Genomic DNA, 18,554 nt, shown 5'->3' with positions numbered 1-18,554 from the left:
TAAACACTTTTGGTTTAACTTTTGGTTTTTTTATCTTTATCATCACTACCGACCTTTAACAATTCAATGCCATGCATTTCTCTGTTTATCGGTATGTCTGTATTTTATTTGTTTATTGTATTATTTATATTCTTCAATAGAGGTATTTTTTTATTCCTTACTATTTACATTTGTATATATATTTTTATTCATTTCATCGTAACTTTAATTGTCCAAGTACTTTTCATTGCATATATGGTGTTTCTGTGTAATTTGGTTTAAATATTAAGGTTTGCTGAATAATATTGTATGATATTGGTTTGCTGAATGGTATTGTATGATATTGGTTTGCTGAATGATTTGCTAAATGATTTCTTGAATGTGTTTCTAAATGGTTTGCTAATGGTGTTTTTGAATACATTGCTGAATGGTTTACTGAATGGTATTTTTGTAGTATGATATTAGTTATATTTTATTATGTACAGTATGAAATTTAAAGAGATAATTTGGTGTATTTCATATAATTATGTTCAAAATCACAGGTGTTATGGACTCAAAACAACATACTAAACATGCATAAGACACACATGTAGGATAAAAAAAAAAGGGATGAAATAAACAAATTAAAGTGAATGACACAAAAATTCACGAGACTTCAATCAAAGTGGACAGTTTGTGTCTGATGGAGCTACTAAGTTGGCTACTCATATTGGTGCTATCGTCATTAGTAGCATTTCAATTATGTACCATAATTGGCGATGAGTTCCTAATGATCTAAATGATGGTTTATAGGAGTCGATTGTGGTATATTTATTCAACTCTTTCATAAAATTTGTTAAATGATCATTTAATTAAAATTCAATGTCTTCATGCTAATTGTGTTAAATTATTTAAGAACAGTTTGACGTTTCAATTGAGTGTAAAAAGCTTGTGTTGTAATTTTTTGAGAAAGCATTCAGAGACTTTAAAAGTAGATTGATAACCTAATAATTTTATCGTTCGCTGATCATGGTGATGTATTGGATGTTCCACATAGGTCATATGTAGATGTTATAAGTAGTGAAGATTGAAGAAATTTTGTTCGAGATCGGCTATTAAAAGATATTTCAATATGTAAATCCATTACAAAAAAATTTATTTATATTTTATATAATATATTCGATATCTTTATATGTGATTTACATACTTTTTTTCTTTTATAGAAAATCAAAAAAAACCAAAAGAACATTGGGCTAAACAAATATGTCACTATCAGACAGCGAGAAAGGGATATGTAAATGTCAAGTATGATCTTGTAAGTATTCACACACTTGTTTTATACTCATAAATGAATACTTATGAACATTCATTTCAAAGATTCTAATTCTTATATTATTGTAATTTATTAGTAATCAGTTAGCTCTTGCACTGAAGTTTTTAGATGGGATGTATAGAAACAAAGACATCTATAGAAAGATGGATCATTTGTAAATGAGGCAATCGACGAATTAGCTAAAAAGATTGTATGTATAACTGCTCATTAAATCACGTATGATTGACATTGTGCTTATATGCATGACTCTATACTAGTTTGTATAGATTTGTTATTATAGTCAATCTTATTATTATCTTTCAAGATGATTATGTTGCTAAAGTTAAATCAGATGAAATGGCAACATAGTATGATGGAGATCCAATGTCTTTAGCATTATGAGCTAAAAAAAGTTATGGTCAAGTTCGTGGGGTTGGTAAATTTGTGTTGCCATCAAAGTTTTTCAGTAATCAATTCAAAACCCTTCGAATGACAAATGCATAATATGAAGTAATCATTGAGCAACAACAGCAATGACTTGATGACCAAGAGCAATGCCTTAATGAGTAATAGCAACGACTCACTGCTTTGGAGATGATATTGGCAGTAATGCAACCTAGCATGCCTGTAAGCTAGTCAGATAGCATCATCCACCTAGGATAAACTTCTATTGTAAGTCAGACAGGGAACCCAACCTTCACTACCAACCATAAAGTATGATTTTGTTTATAAGTTTAATATTTATTTGTTTATTATATTTATTGATTTGGTTTTAATATTTATATTTTATTATATATTATAGCAAGATGTTGGGACTCAGAGTATAACCCTTGCTTAGGCTGCCATCGATGAGTTATCTAATTATTTACTTAATCATTTATTTGAAAAAAATTATATAACCATTGAGTTCGAGGATGGGTTATTTGATCAACCATCATTTTCTTACATTGGTGTATATGAGGTTATCGAATTTTGTAACCTAGATGAAATATCAGTTGCTGATATTATTGCTTATATGAGGTTGGCTTATAAATATAAATATGCAAACTCAATATATATTAATCTATATTACAGTGTATTACTAACTAGTTTTATTGATTGTTATCGTACAGCTTTCTATAAAGAGAGGTCAAGGTGAGACAAATGACCCATAGATTCAGATTCATTGACCCTAATTTCATTAGTGAACAGAGTGACATAGTCATTTTTCGTGCTAATCATGTGATTGAATGTATGAAAAAATGGATTGATTACTATTTGCTCCCATATAATACTGCGTAAGTTATATTCATACAAATAATTATTTCAACCTTACCCAAATTTGAGAGAATGCCTAATCTGAGTATATCATTCTTATTATTTTACAGTTGTCATTGCAGTTTATTTTGATTGATACCAATTCTTTAATGCCATACTTAATTTCGCTCAACCAGTGACGATGGCTAAGAACTACTAGATTTCTTTTATGAAGTGCCAAGTCAATATCGACAAATTAGGGATTTCTTTCCATAATGAATTTTGGACTTTTGGTGGATATGATACTGGATTTAATTAGAAATAACTTTTAATTCAATAAATGTTTTTCTTATTAACAATTGTTATGTGATAAATCCTCTTTATTGCATTCATGTATTCATTCTCATACATAATTGAATGGTTTCATAAAGATCTCTCTAAACATGCACTATAATTATGGTAAATCAAGGTTTAAGAATAGCTCTATTTTCAAACAATCTAATATGTTACAAGAGGGCAAAAATACTCTTTGCTAGTAAAAACTTGAAAAGGCACATGAAGAATTAAAAAAGCAACTAGAAACCATTACTATGTTGCTGAAAAAAAAAGAATAAAGGGAAGAAAATGATGGAATAAGTGGTGGTCCAAAATGAAACTGACGCACTTTATCCTCTTAGCTTTGGCTATACATATCACAAGCATCTTAAAAGACCCAACCTCAAATGCTATTCATTATAAATTATCCTTATGTGTATGCTAACGTGCCAATAATTAATGTTTTTGTTCTCATTACCTTTTTTTTTTTACATCACAACATCTGATCCTACATAAGTTTCAGATGTTGATGATCTAAAATAGAAAGATAAATTGAAGATAAGCCTCACAAAACTTAAAGGAAGCTTTAGATATCAAAAGATAGATCTTATTAAAGAGAGGCTTAGAGCTATTAAAGAAACAAGTTTTATGGGTCAATGGATATTACTGGACTATGCTTAGCTCTTAGTGTGGTAATTTTCTCAAAGTTTAAGGTGTCCGAGTTTGAAAAATATAAAGAAACTAAATACCCCATAACACATATGACAATGTAATGTCGTAAAATGATTGCACATGCACATGATGAAAAGCTACTCATCCATGCCTTTCAAGATAGTTTCATTAGTTTAACTGTTATATGGTATGTGCAATTGGATAGGTCTCGCATCTGTGACTAAAGGGAGTTAACAAAGGCCTTTATTGCCTAATACAAACACATCATAGATTTAGTGCTAGACCATCTATCCTTATACAGTATGGAAAAAAAAGATACCGATAGTTTCAAAGACTATGCCTAAAGATGGAAGGATGCTATTATCCAAGTTTAATCACTGTTCATTGAAAAAAAGATTACAGTTCTGCTTATCAATACTCTTAAAGCTCCATATATGAGAAGATGATTGGTAATGCTACTAAGAATTTTATTGATATTGTGATTTCTAAAGAGATAATTGAGAATTGTATCAAAAATGAAAAGCTTGAAGATGGTGATGTAATTAAAGCAAAAAAAAAGGCTATATTAAAAAAAAAGAGATGCTTAAGCTATAATTCATAGAGAGCAATAGGTTGGAAGTTTCAACCCATATTATCTTTATCCGATGACTAATCTTATTTTCCAGCCATAAATAATATCTCTCTAAGTCCTTATGTCACACCTAGGACTGGCACACCAAATGCACAAGCCCTAGCACTAGAGGTTAAAGCTTTTTCACCAAAGACATTGGAAGGGGTTTGCACATTAGGCATTAAAGAAGAGTCCAGACTACCCACACAGCATGTAGGCCTATTCGCACAGCTAGGGCCAAGCCTACAAGATGCTCGTGCCACATCCAAGAAGGCCCAAGGGAGTAAGTGTGCTCTAAGATCTTCTAAAAATGTACATGATTGACAAGAGCCTTCGACAAGATCTAAATCACTCTGAAAATCAGGATGAGCATTTGTATTAATATGTAATCTATGTAATCCTTAATTTTTAAGAGATATTGTAATCCCTTGATTTTAAGATTTAGCCATAAGTTTAGCTCGAAGCCCCAATTATAAATAAAGGGTCGCCCTACCCTCTTTTGGAAAACACATCGTCAGACACTTTTGTTTTAGAAATATATAGAGCATATTCCAACAATTTTCTTATTCTCTTGTTCTCTTGTTCTCTTGTTCTCTTGTTCTTTTGTTCTCTCAAACTTACCCATTCTATCATTTCAATTGTTTTAGTGTTCGCATACTTGTGTTTTAGGCTAACTTAGGCTGAAGAAGGTGATTCTAAGCCTAAAACCATATGAATTTTGAGTCTTAGGTTAGAGCCTATGACAGTTGATATCAAAACGATTTGGTTCAGGTTCTGTTTGTCTTTGTGTGCAAGTTAGATCGTAGTAAAAAAGATGGCATCCCAAAGTGATGTTGCTAACTAACAACTAGAGGCCTAAGAGTAAGGGTGCTAAAAGGATAAGAAAGTAATTTCAAAAGATATCTGGTCTACCATGGATGAGAGATTGTTCAAGATAGAGGTGACCATGGGCAATATGAAAGAGAAGCTTAATGATGTGGAGACTCACGTTGAAGCACTAGACTTCATAGAGGAAGAACTCAAGGGTGAGTTATAAATTGCTCTCAATAAAAATTTGGACATGATCACCCAGAGGAATCAAGTCTTGAAAGCCTAAGTGAAGACCATACGCAATGAGATGGAGGCCATATGCAAAAAGATAGAGAAGCTCAGTTGTAAGATTGCCATTGAGAATGGTATGTTTGCTGAAGCATCTAAGACCCATATAGAGATTCTCAAGCCTAAAGAGTTTAAAAGGACTAAGGCTACCAAAAAAGTAGACAACTACTTATAGGGCATGGAGCAGTATTATCGAACCACGGGCATACAAGACACATTACTAAGGTAATCACCAGTTTAATGTATCTTACTAATGTTACCTTATTGTGGTAAAGATGCAAGTGTGATGATATAAAGTATGGGGTGCCATGATTGGAACTTGGATAGAGTTTTAAAAAGAGTTTAGAGAGTAGTTTTACTCAGAGTATGCCAATGATGAGGCACGAGCAAAGTTGCATAGGCTTAGCCAGTAAGGGGGCATAAAGGAACAAGTCTAAAAATTCTCTAAACTGATGCTACAAATTTTTAGATTTGAACGAGATCGAAAGTTTATTTACTTTCATGGATAAGCTGAAGTCGTGGGTGAAGCATGAGCTACAAAGGTGAGAAGTTCGTGACTTAGCTAAAGCCATGACTATTGTTGAATCTTTAGTGGAGTTCAAACCATAAAACAAGTTTTAGTCTTTCAAGCCCTAGAAAAAAGGTAAGGACAAGAGGGACCGAGAGAAGTAGTCCAAATAAAGAGACCATGATCGACAGTCCAAAGATAGAGACCAAGATCGTTTAAACAAAAATGACGAGAGGAAGTCACCAGTAAACAAGTGGAAGGCAAAGGGTGATCGTGAGCTGGTCTCATGCTTCTTATGTAGAGAAAGCCACATAGCACGTAATTGCTTACAAAAGGACAAGCTGGCTGTTATAGATAATGAGTCAGATGAAAAGTTAAAGCAAAACTTAGGTTGTTAGTGCTCAATGCTGTCTAAAGTAAAGGGAATCGTAAGCCAAAGGGCTTGATGTTTGTAGATCTAATGGTTAAGGTAGGAAATTAAATGCACTAGTGGACACAGATGCCTCATATTTATTTATTTTAGGTGATAGAGCCTAGAAACTCAGACTAAAAGTGTAAAAAAAGATTGGTACCATCAATATGGTGAACTCTAAAAAGGTTTCAGCCATTGGAATAGCGCAGAGAATGGAGTTATAGTTTGGAGACTGAAAGGGCAAGGAAACCATTAAGGTAATACCATTGAATGACTATGAGTTTATGATCAGGTTAGATTTTTTTGTTTGGATTAATGCTCTTTTTGTGCCTTTTGCTAATTATATATGCATTATGGATACATGGTGCCAATGCCTTGTACCATTGAGGCAAGGGTCTAGGATTCGGTTTAAAGTGGTGTTAACCATTCAATTTGCTAAGGTGGTGAGCAAGGATGAAGATACCTTTTTGACAGCCTTAAAGTATGAAAAATCGAGGGAAAATGAGACCAACACCCCTTTGAAGGTGCTAAAGGTGCTAGAGACCTTTAGCCATGTGATACCCACAAAGTTGCCTAGTAGGCTACCATCTAAAAATGAGATGGACCATAAGATTGAGTTGGTGCCCGAGGCTAAACCACCAACTAGAGCCCCTTATCAAAAATCCCTACCAGAGTTAGAAGAGTTAAAAAAAATAGCTCAAAAAGTTAATTAATGCTAGCTTTATCAAGCCATTTAAGGTACCATATGGTGTACCAATATTGTTTCAACGTAAGCAAGATGGGTCTTTGTGATTGTGTATTGACTATCAGGTTTTGAACAAGCTAACCATCAAGAACAAGTATCACATCCCCCTCATTACGGACTTGTTCAACCAACTTGGAGGCATAAGATGGTTCACCAAGCTAGATTTAAGGTCAGATTATTACTAAGTCAGGATCACAGAGAAAAATTAACCCAAGACAACGTGTGTCACTCGGTATGGCTCTTATGAGTTCTTGGTCATGCTATTCGAACTCACCAATGCCCCAGCAATATTGTGTACACTCATGAATAAGGTACTTCAATTGTTCTTTGATCGTATTATTATAATTTATTTTGATGACATTGTGATCTAAACTAGACATTGAGAGAGCATGTAGACCACTTGAGATAGGTATTTTGAGGTGTTAAGAGCACACAAACTATATGTCAAGAGAGAGAAGTGCTTATTTACCCAGCAAAAAATCCCATTCTTAGGTCATATAGTGGAAGGTGGCAAGATACGTATAGATAAAGACAAAGTGCATGCCATCTTAGAGTGGGAATTACTAGCTAAGGTCATTAAGTTGAGGTCATTCCTTAGGTCGGTCAACTATTATAGATATTTCATCAAAGGTCATTCAATCATAGCCATGCCATTGATTGACTTGCTCGAGAAAAAAAGAGCATAAGAGTAGAATACAGGGTGCTAGAAAGCCTTTGATTAATTAAAATAAGTTATGATTGAAGAGCCAGTCTTGTCTTTGCCAAACCATGTCAAGCCACATGAGGTGCATACAAATGCATCAAACTACGTAATAAGGGGTGTGTTAAAGCAAGAAGGTCATCCGATCATGTTTGAAAGTAAGAAGCTCAATGAGATTAAGCATAGGTACACGATCCAAGAGAAAGAGATGACAACAGTGGTGCACTACTTATGCACTTGGCGGTATTATCTCTTAAGGTTGAGGTTCATGGTCAGAACGAACAATGTGACAACTAGCTACTTTCAGTCACAAAAAAAGCTATCCTTCAAACAGGCTCATTAGTAGGATTTTCTTACGAAATTTGATTTTATGTTAGAATACAAGCTAGAGCGAGTGAACATGGTGGCTGACGCCTTGAGTAAGAAGACGAACCTTGTTGCCATTAGCTAACCAAAAAGGTTTTTGATGCCATACATCAAGGAAGGGCCCACGCATGATCTTATAATCAAGGCTTTCATCGAATATGCCTAACAAGATAAAACTATGCAGTTTTGGTTGCAGGATGGCTTATTGTACACCAAGGGCAGTAGGCTATTTATGCCACAGTATAGGAAACTTTACAGAAAAGTTTTGTAAAAGTGTTATGATTCAAGGTAGGCTGGACACTTAAGAGTGAGTTATACATTGGCTTTGCTAGAGGATTGATACTACTAACCGTACATGAGAAATGATAGGAAGGCTTATGTGAAGACTTATCTTGTGTGCCAATAGGATAAAGTGGAGCTTAAAAAATTAAACAATCTTTTGAAGCCATTGTCAATGCCAGAGCAACTATGGGAGAGCGTCACTTTGGACTTTATTGTTAGTTTTCCCAAGGCAGAAGGGTTCGAAAGCATCATGGTAGTGGTGGATAGGTTTTTCAAGTATGGGATTTTCATTCTAACAACCAATGAGTACCCAGCTGAAAAAGCAGCCCAATTGTTCCTGAAGAATAAGGTGAAGTACTAAAAAGTACCGAAAACCATTATTAATGATCGAGACGGGCATTTTATGGGCTAATTTTGGATTGAGTTGTTCAAGTTGTTAGGGTCAGATTAGAATTTTTTCACCAGCATGCATCTGTAAATCAATAGGCAAACTAAGCATGTGAATAGACTGTAAGAAGTCTACCTCAAGCACTATGTGAGTGTCACATAAAGGGACATGCCAAAGTTGTTAGATGTTGCCCAATTTTTCTATAACTTATAAATGAATGAAGCAACGAACCAGAATTCATTTAAGATTGTGATAGGTCAGCAGTCGCTAACACTCAATTCGATTACTGTAGGTTATACAGGGATGAATCCAACAACATACAAATTTACCAAGGCTTGGCAAAAGCAAATCGACTTGGCCAGACTTTGTATCCATAAAACGATAAAGAGGTCAAAGAAGTGAACAAAACAAAACATGTGAGACGTGCAGTTGCAAGTAGGAGACTTGGTATTGGTGAAGCTGTAGCCCATTGTGCTCTACAGAAAGTTGCATAAAAGCCTACTCCAAAGGTATGAGGGACCTTTCAGAGTTCTCAAGAAAGTAGGCAAGGTTGTCTACAAGTTGGATATAACACCCAACCTGAAGGTACACTAAGTGTTCCTTGTTAGTATGCTCAAATCGTTTCATAAGGATGAGAGAGATCTAGGACGGGTAAAGTCGAAGTGTGCACCATTGAGAGTGAGGGCCTTGTATAAGAAGAAGGTTCATAGCATTATTGCTAACCAAAAAGTAAGGTAGAAGAACTACCAACCAAGACAGAAGTACTTGATGTGCTGGAAAAGACGTTCAAATAGTAAGGTAAACTGATAACTAGTGAAAGACTTATGGCAGTTTCAGGACCAGATCAGGTACTTTCATGCAGAAGATGTAACGAGGGCGTTGTGCAATCAGGTAAGGGAGAATGTCATGGCCTGGACAAGCGCACCAGGCCCACATGCCTAAGCATCAGAGGTTAAGGCTTACGCACGAAGGACATTGGTAGGGGTTTGCGTACTAAGCCTTGAAGAGGAGTCCAAACCACCCGTACAACATACAGGCTTACCTGCACCACATCCAGGAAGGCCTAAGAGAGTAAGTGCCCTCTAAGATTTTCTAGAAGCACACAAGATCAATAAGAGCTTTCAATAGGATCTAGTTGACCTTGAAAATTAATAAAAGCCTTTGTATTAATATATAATCTATGTAATCCTTAATTTTTAGAAGATATTGTAATCCTTTGATTTTAAGGTTTAGCCATAAGTTTAGCTGGGGGCCTCAACTATAAATAAAGGGTTGCCCCACCTTCATTTGGATAACACATCATCAGACATTTTGCTTCAATAATATACAGAGTATATTCTAGCAATTTTCTTATTCTCTTATTCTTTCAAACTTGCGTATTCTATCCTTATAATTGTTCTAGTGCCTATATGCTTGTATTTTAGGTTAACTTAGGCTAAAAAGAGGTAATTTCAAGCCTAAGGTTGTACGGATTTTGAGTCTTAGGTTAGAGCTCGTGACACTTATACTTATCAACCAATCATGTAGCCACTCAAATTTGCACTTACAAATAAGCCAATTGCTCAACCCAAGAACTTGGTGAAAAGAGAAAGAGCTCCCACTAGACCTAAAAGATCAAAGTTATTCCCTAACATACACTAAGTTATTCCCTCAACTCATTGAGAGTCGGTTGGTTACACCAATTTATTTAAAACTTATAAAGCTTTCCTACTACAAGTGATATGATGTTAATGCTACTTTTAACTATCATCTTGAGATTGCTAGCCATTTTATAAAAAATTGCATAGTGTTGAAATATAAAGTGCAAAGTTTGGTCAAAGTGGGATTAGTGAATTTTGATTAAGAAGTAGGGTCAAGTGTCATCAGGAACCCTTTACCTAACCACACTAGGGCATAATCTTGAGAAAGTCTTTATGAATGCCTGTCACCTTAGAAATTTTAGGAAATAATGCAAGTCTTGAACATTCGAGAGTTTTTTATGTTATTTTTTTATCTTTCATCATCTCAATAAAATGATAAATGCATTTTCATTACATTTCCTCCATTATTCTATTTTTTTTATATATTCCTCTTATGTTTCATCTATCTCTATGATCTAAATAATGAATGTTCAAAATCTTGATAATAATTTAGGATTCAATTTTGAAAGCATCATTTACATTGGTAAAATTGATAAGTTTAAACTCTTAATCTATGGGGATTACCGAAGTAAAGGAAAATAGATTTTATAAAATAAGTCAAATTCGGCAAGAAATTTCACTCATGAAAATAATGCAATATATGGCTTTGGGATGGTTCATTTACAAATTTTCTCTTAGTTAATAAATGTTCTTAATTGAGAGTATTTATGTTTGAAATGAAAAATGATCATTTTTCTTTTACCTTTCACATCAGGAGTAAAATTATCTATTTGCTACCCTATTTGAGCTTATTAAAATTTTTTTTCAAAAAATCATAACCAAGGATCACTCTCACATTGGGAGCAAAATTTGAAAAAAGATTGTTTAAAAAAAAATAAAACAAAAAAAAATGAAAGCCTTAATGACTTTAAGGGTAAAACTCTTTTATGGTCAGATCTTTATTGAAAAATGATGGAAAATGCAAATGAAAAAAAAATGTGTGAAGAAAAGAAAAAAAAAAGAAATGGAAAGAAAGAACTAATGAAGAGTACGAAAAAAAGCCAAAGTGCTCCACATGATAAGAAATGATCTTTTAATCTATAACCTTTCAAATATATTTTAAGCTTATTTTATCCATTTTTTTTCATAACTCATAATCTTAGCCTACATTATGTTCCTTAAAAGTTCATTTTGATTAAATGGGAATATTTGAATTGAAAAATCATGAATTGAACTAAGACTTGAGATTATTTGAGATTTTGATCAAAATATTATTGATTGATCAAGGGAGAAGCAAATGAAATGGAAAAGATGAGAAAAGTTGTGGAAAAAAAAAGCAAAAAAAAGATATGGAAAAAGAAGCAAAAGAATAAGGAAAAAAAATAGAAAAAAAAAAACTTAAATTAAAAACCCGTAGGAGCGATTTAAGTAGAAAAGGAAACTTAGGAAAAAACCTTAATGAGAATCTTGTGAGATATAGATAATGTTTGATTAGTGAGTTCAAAAATCAAGAATATTAATAAAATGAGCTTTTGAAAAAGAATTCATAATTGATCTATCTAAAATTATTTGAATATTCATTATCTTAAATATTGTAAACCCTTTTCAACATTTATTTTTATGATTTGTGATTGTTTATCTTATTTATTTTTATAATGAATACTCTTTTTTTTATTTATCTTATTTTTCACCATTTATTTTTCTCTTCCAATGATGAATTAAGAAAATGTGATGAATTACATTTGTCATCGAATTAAAATGATGATAAATGAATAAATAAATGATATAAAAAATCCTTATATTATTTCAAAATAGTTAAAAATAATTGAGGCAAATCAAAAAAATGAAGAAAATTAAAAACAAATTGATCTTTGTGACTTATAAATAAAAATTTTTTTCCAAAAGATCAAAGTCAAATTCTTCTCACTAGACCTAAAAGATCTAGTGGAAGACTGGCGGCAAACGTGCCTCACGCTCTCCAAACACCAGATGAGATTGTAATAAAAAAAGGGGTGAAAATCGCACCGAAATGACATGTTTGACCCACTAAATTGGCTGCTCCCGCTTTTTCACGGTTGGCAGATGCACCTGTCTTTGCAGTGCCTGTAGAAAATCCCATATTGGAAACTCATCTCTGCCATGCATGTCTTTCAGCGTCTATAGAAAAGTCCGTATTGAGAAACTCACCTCTGTTATGGTCCGAGGAAAAAAGAATCAGAAAAAATATGCTTGTCTACAAGTCCTTCATAACTCTGTTGTTCCTCTCCTTGCTTAGCTTTACCATTGAAGCGCAACAAACTTACCTCTACCATGACTGTACGAACACGATCACTTTTCCCACAAACGGTACTTACCAAGCCGACGTTAATCATCTGCTCTCCTCTCTATTTTCCAGCGCCACCCGTGGCAATCGATTCTACAACACAACCTCTGGCAGAAACTCTGAAGTGGTCTACGGGCTGTTTCTCTGCAGAGGTGATGTTTCAAATAGTAGCTGCAAAGAATGTGTCTCTACTGCCATCAACGTCCTCACTCAACGTTGTCCTGTTGAAAAACTTGCTGTGATTTGGTATGATAATTGCCTGTTACATTACTCAAATCAATCTATCTTTTCCGTTGCGACAGTTGTACCTAAAATCTATTTGTTAAACGCAAGAAATGCCACGGACCAAGAACATTTTGATCAGATACTGGCTGATACGATCAATAATGCAGCAACCCTGGCTGTAAATGCTACGTTAGGTTTACAAAACTTTGCGACCATAGAGGCGAATATTTCAGGGTTTCAAACACTGTACAGCCTTGTGCAGTGTACTCCTGACCTGTCAAGCACGGATTGCAACACATGTCTGCGAGGAGCTATAGCGGATCTACCTAATTGTTGCAGTGGAAAGCAAGGGGGAAGAGTGCTGACTCCTAGCTGCAACATTAGATATGAAGTTTTCCCGTTCTATAATCAAACTTCAACTTCAATTCCGGCACCTCCGTCCGTAATAACTCCTCCCCCAGCAGCTCCAGGTTCTGTCATACCATCCGTACTATTGCCTTTTTATTTGTTCTTGTTTGTTGAATTAAGTAATTTTAATTAGGACGATTATATGCCGTATAGTTTTCTTCCAAAAAAGGACAATGAGATTGCTGCATTTATGGTATTAGAAATTATCGTGACACATCTTTAATTCTTTATTCCTTCTGCAGGAAAAAGCCAAAAGTCGTGGCAAATAATTATTGTCATCGTTGCTCCAATTTCTGTGTCTGTTTTCCTTTTTTTCGTGGGTTGGTCTCTATTAAAAAAGAGAGCAAGGAAGAAGTTCAAAGCTATAGAAGGAGAAAATGGTAAAACACAACTTATTTTGAGAAAATGGTAAAACACAACTTATCTTTTACAGAATATGACATTTACTATTTTGATTTTACAGCAAGAAATGATATAACGACAATAGAGTCACTGCAGTATGATTTTAGAACGATGCAAGTTGCCACAAACTACTTTTCAGATAGGAACAAACTAGGACAAGGTGGTTTTGGTGAAGTTTACAAGGTATTATTAGTTTTTAATGAGATGTAGCCATTTTATCCATGCATACAGGGTCCAAAAGAGTTTGAGAAATCCTCGGGAAGCTTTTCTAATGAAGGATTGTCTTACATTCTCAGGGTACCCTTCCTAACGGACAGGAAATAGCTGTGAAGAGGTTATCGAGAAGTTCAGGACAAGGCGCTGAGGAATTTACAAATGAGGCTGTATTGGTTGCCAAGCTTCAACATAGAAATCTAGTGAGACTACTCGGATTTTGCTTGGAAGGAGAAGAAAAGATAATTTTGTATGAATTTGTGCCCAATAAAAGCCTTGACTATTTTCTTTTTGGTACGTGTAATATACTGTTGCAAGAATTTCGTTGGGACTTCTAATTGATTTTTAACACTGCCAAGAGAGATGCATGGGAATATCTTAATATTAGATTTGCTGTGCGAACAAAACTGCTTATTTATTTATTTATTTATTTTTGTAGATCCTGCAAAACAAGGACAATTGGATTGGTCAAGACGTTACAAGATCATAAGAGGGATTGCTCGCGGAATGCTTTATCTGCATGAGGATTCTCGGCTTAGAATCATACACCGTGATCTCAAGGCCAGCAATATATTATTAGATAGTGAAATGAATCCAAAAATTTCAGATTTTGGCACGGCAAGGATTTTTGGAGTTGATCAAACTCAAGGAACCACTAGAAGAGTTGTTGGTACCTTGTAAGTTTTAAACATTTATAGCATTTGTTTGCATAAGTTTGATAGGCAATTTAACCGGGAGTTGTTGCATCCTAATTGTTGAACAACTTAAAGAAATAAAAGCACATTTTGATTCTACCCTGCTTTTAATCGAATTTAGGAATCCTTGTGACATATTAACACCTCCAGCTAAATCATTTATAACAAGCTATCCTGGTTGTTGTTAACAGACATAAATTATTAGATCAAACCAAAAAATATTTGTTCTTGTCATCATAATAACATTGCTAATGGTTCTGCAGTGGCTACATGTCTCCCGAATATGTAATGCAAGGGCAGTTTTCTGTGAAATCAGACGCATATAGTTTAGGTGTTTTAGTTCTAGAAATTATAAGTGGCCAAAGGAACAGTAATTTCTATCAAACAGATCGTGCTGAGGACCTCATTAACTATGTGAGTATAATTCCCCAAGGAAATAAAAAAGTTATTGTTTTCCTCGAAAAATTCAACAGTGATACATCTTTCGGCCTATACGAAATACAAAATTTAAATTTAAGGTGAGATAACTTTTTGAATCTTGCTTGATGAACCACTGCAGGCTTGGAAACATTGGAAGGATGGGACACCATTGGAATTGTTGGATCCTATTCTGAGGGATACTTACTCTACAAATGAAGTTATTAGATGCATCCAAATTGGGTTATTATGTGTTCAGAAAGATCGAGTTGACAGGCCTACGATGGCTACCATTGTTCTCATGCTTAACAGTTACTCTGTCACACTACCATTGCCTAACCAACCGGCATTTTTCCTTCAATGCAGAACGGAGGGAAGTATGCCAAACATGGGGCTGGAATCTGATCAATCTACTAATCAGTCAATGCCATGGTCTATCAATGAAGCATCAATTACTGAATTAGATTCTCGGTAAAGTGAGTTAATAGATGCTTCCTCAGTATAGATAGCAATCTGCCAAAGTTTAATAACTCACTTCTTCTGCCAATGTTGTGAATTTTTGGCATGATTCAGTAGTGTTACTTGTGTACTTGATCCAGTCACTTTATGTATGAACTGGACATACAAGAGTTATTTACCCTCAAATTCTTGATGCTCCCCAAACTCTTGATACTCTGCAGTATTCTACATGTTTTATTAAATCAAATAAATTGCTTATCAATTGTCTCTTGCAATTTTATACACCAATGAAGAAGCTATAGTTAACCTGTAAATGTGCTTATTGTAGAATTATCTTGGCTTGAACGAGTCATTTGGGGAAGTATAATTTTCCCCCCAGATAAATCAAAAGTAGATGTTTTCAAGCAAATCAGCTTCATCAGCACAAGTATGTAAATCAACTTATAACAGTTAAGTTGAAGAAAGAGTAGCTAGCAGCCTGATGGTAGATACATTTCCATAAGAAATTTATACAACAATTAATTGATATATTTACTGTTATTCTTGAAATCATGAATGTAGCCAACTCCATAGTCTGTTACCTGTGTCTGGAGATCTTAATTCCTTTCCAATGCACTATCTCCTGAGAATTGAGTTGACATGTAGCAGAAACTATGGCGAAGCTGAGTACCCACTTCATAAGACCACATTTCTCTGTCTCTCTAATAATACCACTATCCTTCTATCTGATCAATTGACAAATGAAAAAAAAAGAAAAAAAAAAGACTCCACACAATGGAATATGGATTTTGTAAGGATAACTTTTTCCTATAGTGAGCTACATTTTCTAATAGAAAAAGAGTGATTAAATGATTTCCGGACTGATTCAACTTTCCGAAATATCTTTTTCCAGGAATTAAAATTTGCCCGTTCGATATCATTTATTCACTTCAGCGCCATTAACAAATTTTCCATCCCCTTAATTTTCACTTTCATCTCGATTTACTTTTCGTTTGGATTCTATTATATTTTTAGTATGATATAATTAGGTTCATCGTATTTATAATTGAATTAAAATATTAATTTTAATAAAATTAAATTAATATAAAATTTTTATTAACAGTTATAATGAAATTAAAAATAATAATAAAATTTACTATAAATACTATTAAAAATTTATTATAATTATAATAAAAAATTATAATAAAAATTTTATATTAATTTAATTTTATTAAAATTGATATTTAAATCAATTAAAATTACGATAAAAAAAAACGGTAAAATCTATGGGGGACTTGGTCAAGAATAATCTTCCGAGAGACTACAAATTAATAATATGGCTTTTGATTGCGACTGAGAAGAGTGGTTACACCACAGCAAAGTTCTTGCATCTTTACCAATCGCCGTCATTGCCTGATTGATTTGACCGTCCACATTTCCCACTTGCCCATTTCAGACAATTACATATGTGTTTTTTTTCTAAAAAAGAAAAAAAGACAACTTTATCTTGAAAATTCGCCAAAATTAGTATGAATATGACTAAATCTTACAGAGTATTAAGTTTGAATTTCTGTACCTTATCTCTACTTAACAACCCACTTAATTTTTATTTAATATTTTGAAAGGTACAACGTTATTTCCATCATTTAATTTTGCATCAAAATGAAACTCACTCGGGGAATTCTTCTACCCAAAACGTATCCTTATTAACAAAGGAGTGGACATTAGAGCACATAGTTAAAGTCACGTAATCAGAAATTTTTTTTATATGAAAAACTTAGAGATAGATAAATTATTTAATTTTTTTAAATAAAATATATTATATTCAATAATTTAAAAATAATGATTAAAAATTATACATTCGATATGATTTTAATAAAAAAATTATTAATTAAATTTAAATTCAAAGCTTTTGCTTCAAGATAAACAATCTTTCTAGTTGAGTTAATCTCCTCTTTTATCATATAATCAAAATTAAAGCTTAAAACGTGTGAAATTCTTCATAATTACTCCATAATCCCTGTTAAAAAAATATATAAGAGAAAAAAATAATAAAAAAATAATTTTGGAATTGAGGCATAAATTTTTTTTTTTTTAAAAGCAATTAAAACCTCAAACCCTCGAATTAGAAGTAATGAAAATGATTACACTAAAATATCAATTTATAATGAATAAACAGATCTAAACTTATATTCAAATTGTTATAACTTTTTGTATAATCATGACTTTTATGAATAATAATCTATTTATATTAAAATAGTTATGACTATTTGTCATATAATAGTTTTTCTATTCAAATATAATTATTTAAAATATGAATAAAATTAGTATAAAAATTAATTTTATTCATCAATAATTAAATTTTTTTATCCAATGTAAAATGCATCACATTTTAAACTACTAACAATTGCTCAATTAGCTTAGAATGCTAGTGCTTAGTCTTTAATATTTTATACAAATAAATATTATAAATATAAGAAGGTATCTCTTGATTTAAATCTTCAATTAACATATATATCTTAAAACTCTAATGAAATTGATGGATCCATAGATTAAATCTTAACTTTAGTTGTTAAAATTATAGATATAACACACATAATATTTATTTATTATTCTGTTAGAGGTTTATAACCACTTTAGTACTATTATGTCTATGGTTTTATCCTATTCATAAACATTTACAAGAGAGACTTCAACTCTTCTTATTGAAATAACATCACTTTTATGTTTATATAAGTAGAGTTTTCATTATATCTCCATTACTTTAAACATTTAAATAATAAACTCTATTAAGAGTATAAAAACTTATCATCTTTATGCAATAAATCATACTAGTTTCTAAAATTTAAATGAATTTTACTATTACTTAACAAACAAATAACAATAATTTGTGTTTACTCGTTAAACTTTATAATTAGAAGTTACTAATTCAAAGTTAAATTCTCATTATTGGTGTCTAATAGTAAGCGTTTAAATTCATTCTACTTGTAATATTACTAACTAAATATCTTGAAATTCAATTTTCTTTTATAGTAATTATTCCTACTTGAGATTGAATCTTAAATATAATCACTTCAAGCTAATATGGTCAAAATTTTCATTTTGCATATCATTTATATGCTCTATACATTATAGCCTTGTTTTTGTCATTTTAAGAAATAGGTGGTATTGGTTGTAATCACAATTCTATACTCATAAATTTCAACCATTTT

The 18,554-nt window shown here is 32.7% G+C and overlaps 1 protein-coding gene across 1 annotated transcript; it reads left to right on the top strand.

Moving 5' to 3' along the window:
- Positions 1-12,290: 12,290 nt before the first annotated feature.
- Positions 12,291-16,029, top strand: LOC111278250 (cysteine-rich receptor-like protein kinase 25). The gene is made up of 7 exons (XM_022864842.2): positions 12,291-13,239; positions 13,420-13,557; positions 13,641-13,762; positions 13,876-14,086; positions 14,232-14,469; positions 14,751-14,901; positions 15,047-16,029. Exons 1-7 carry the CDS (start codon positions 12,447-12,449, stop codon positions 15,377-15,379), a joined length of 1,986 nt encoding a protein of 661 aa, XP_022720577.2. The 5' UTR covers positions 12,291-12,446; the 3' UTR covers positions 15,380-16,029.
- Positions 16,030-18,554: the final 2,525 nt, after the last annotated feature.

The sequence above is a fragment of the Durio zibethinus genome, chromosome 8 (assembly GCF_047325235.1).
Source record: "Durio zibethinus cultivar Kanyao isolate XHJ-2024 chromosome 8, ASM4732523v1, whole genome shotgun sequence".
Classification (NCBI taxonomy): domain Eukaryota; kingdom Viridiplantae; phylum Streptophyta; class Magnoliopsida; order Malvales; family Malvaceae; genus Durio; species Durio zibethinus.
The sequence above is the reverse complement of the archived record's forward strand: the minus strand, read 5'-3'. Positions and strand labels throughout refer to the sequence as shown.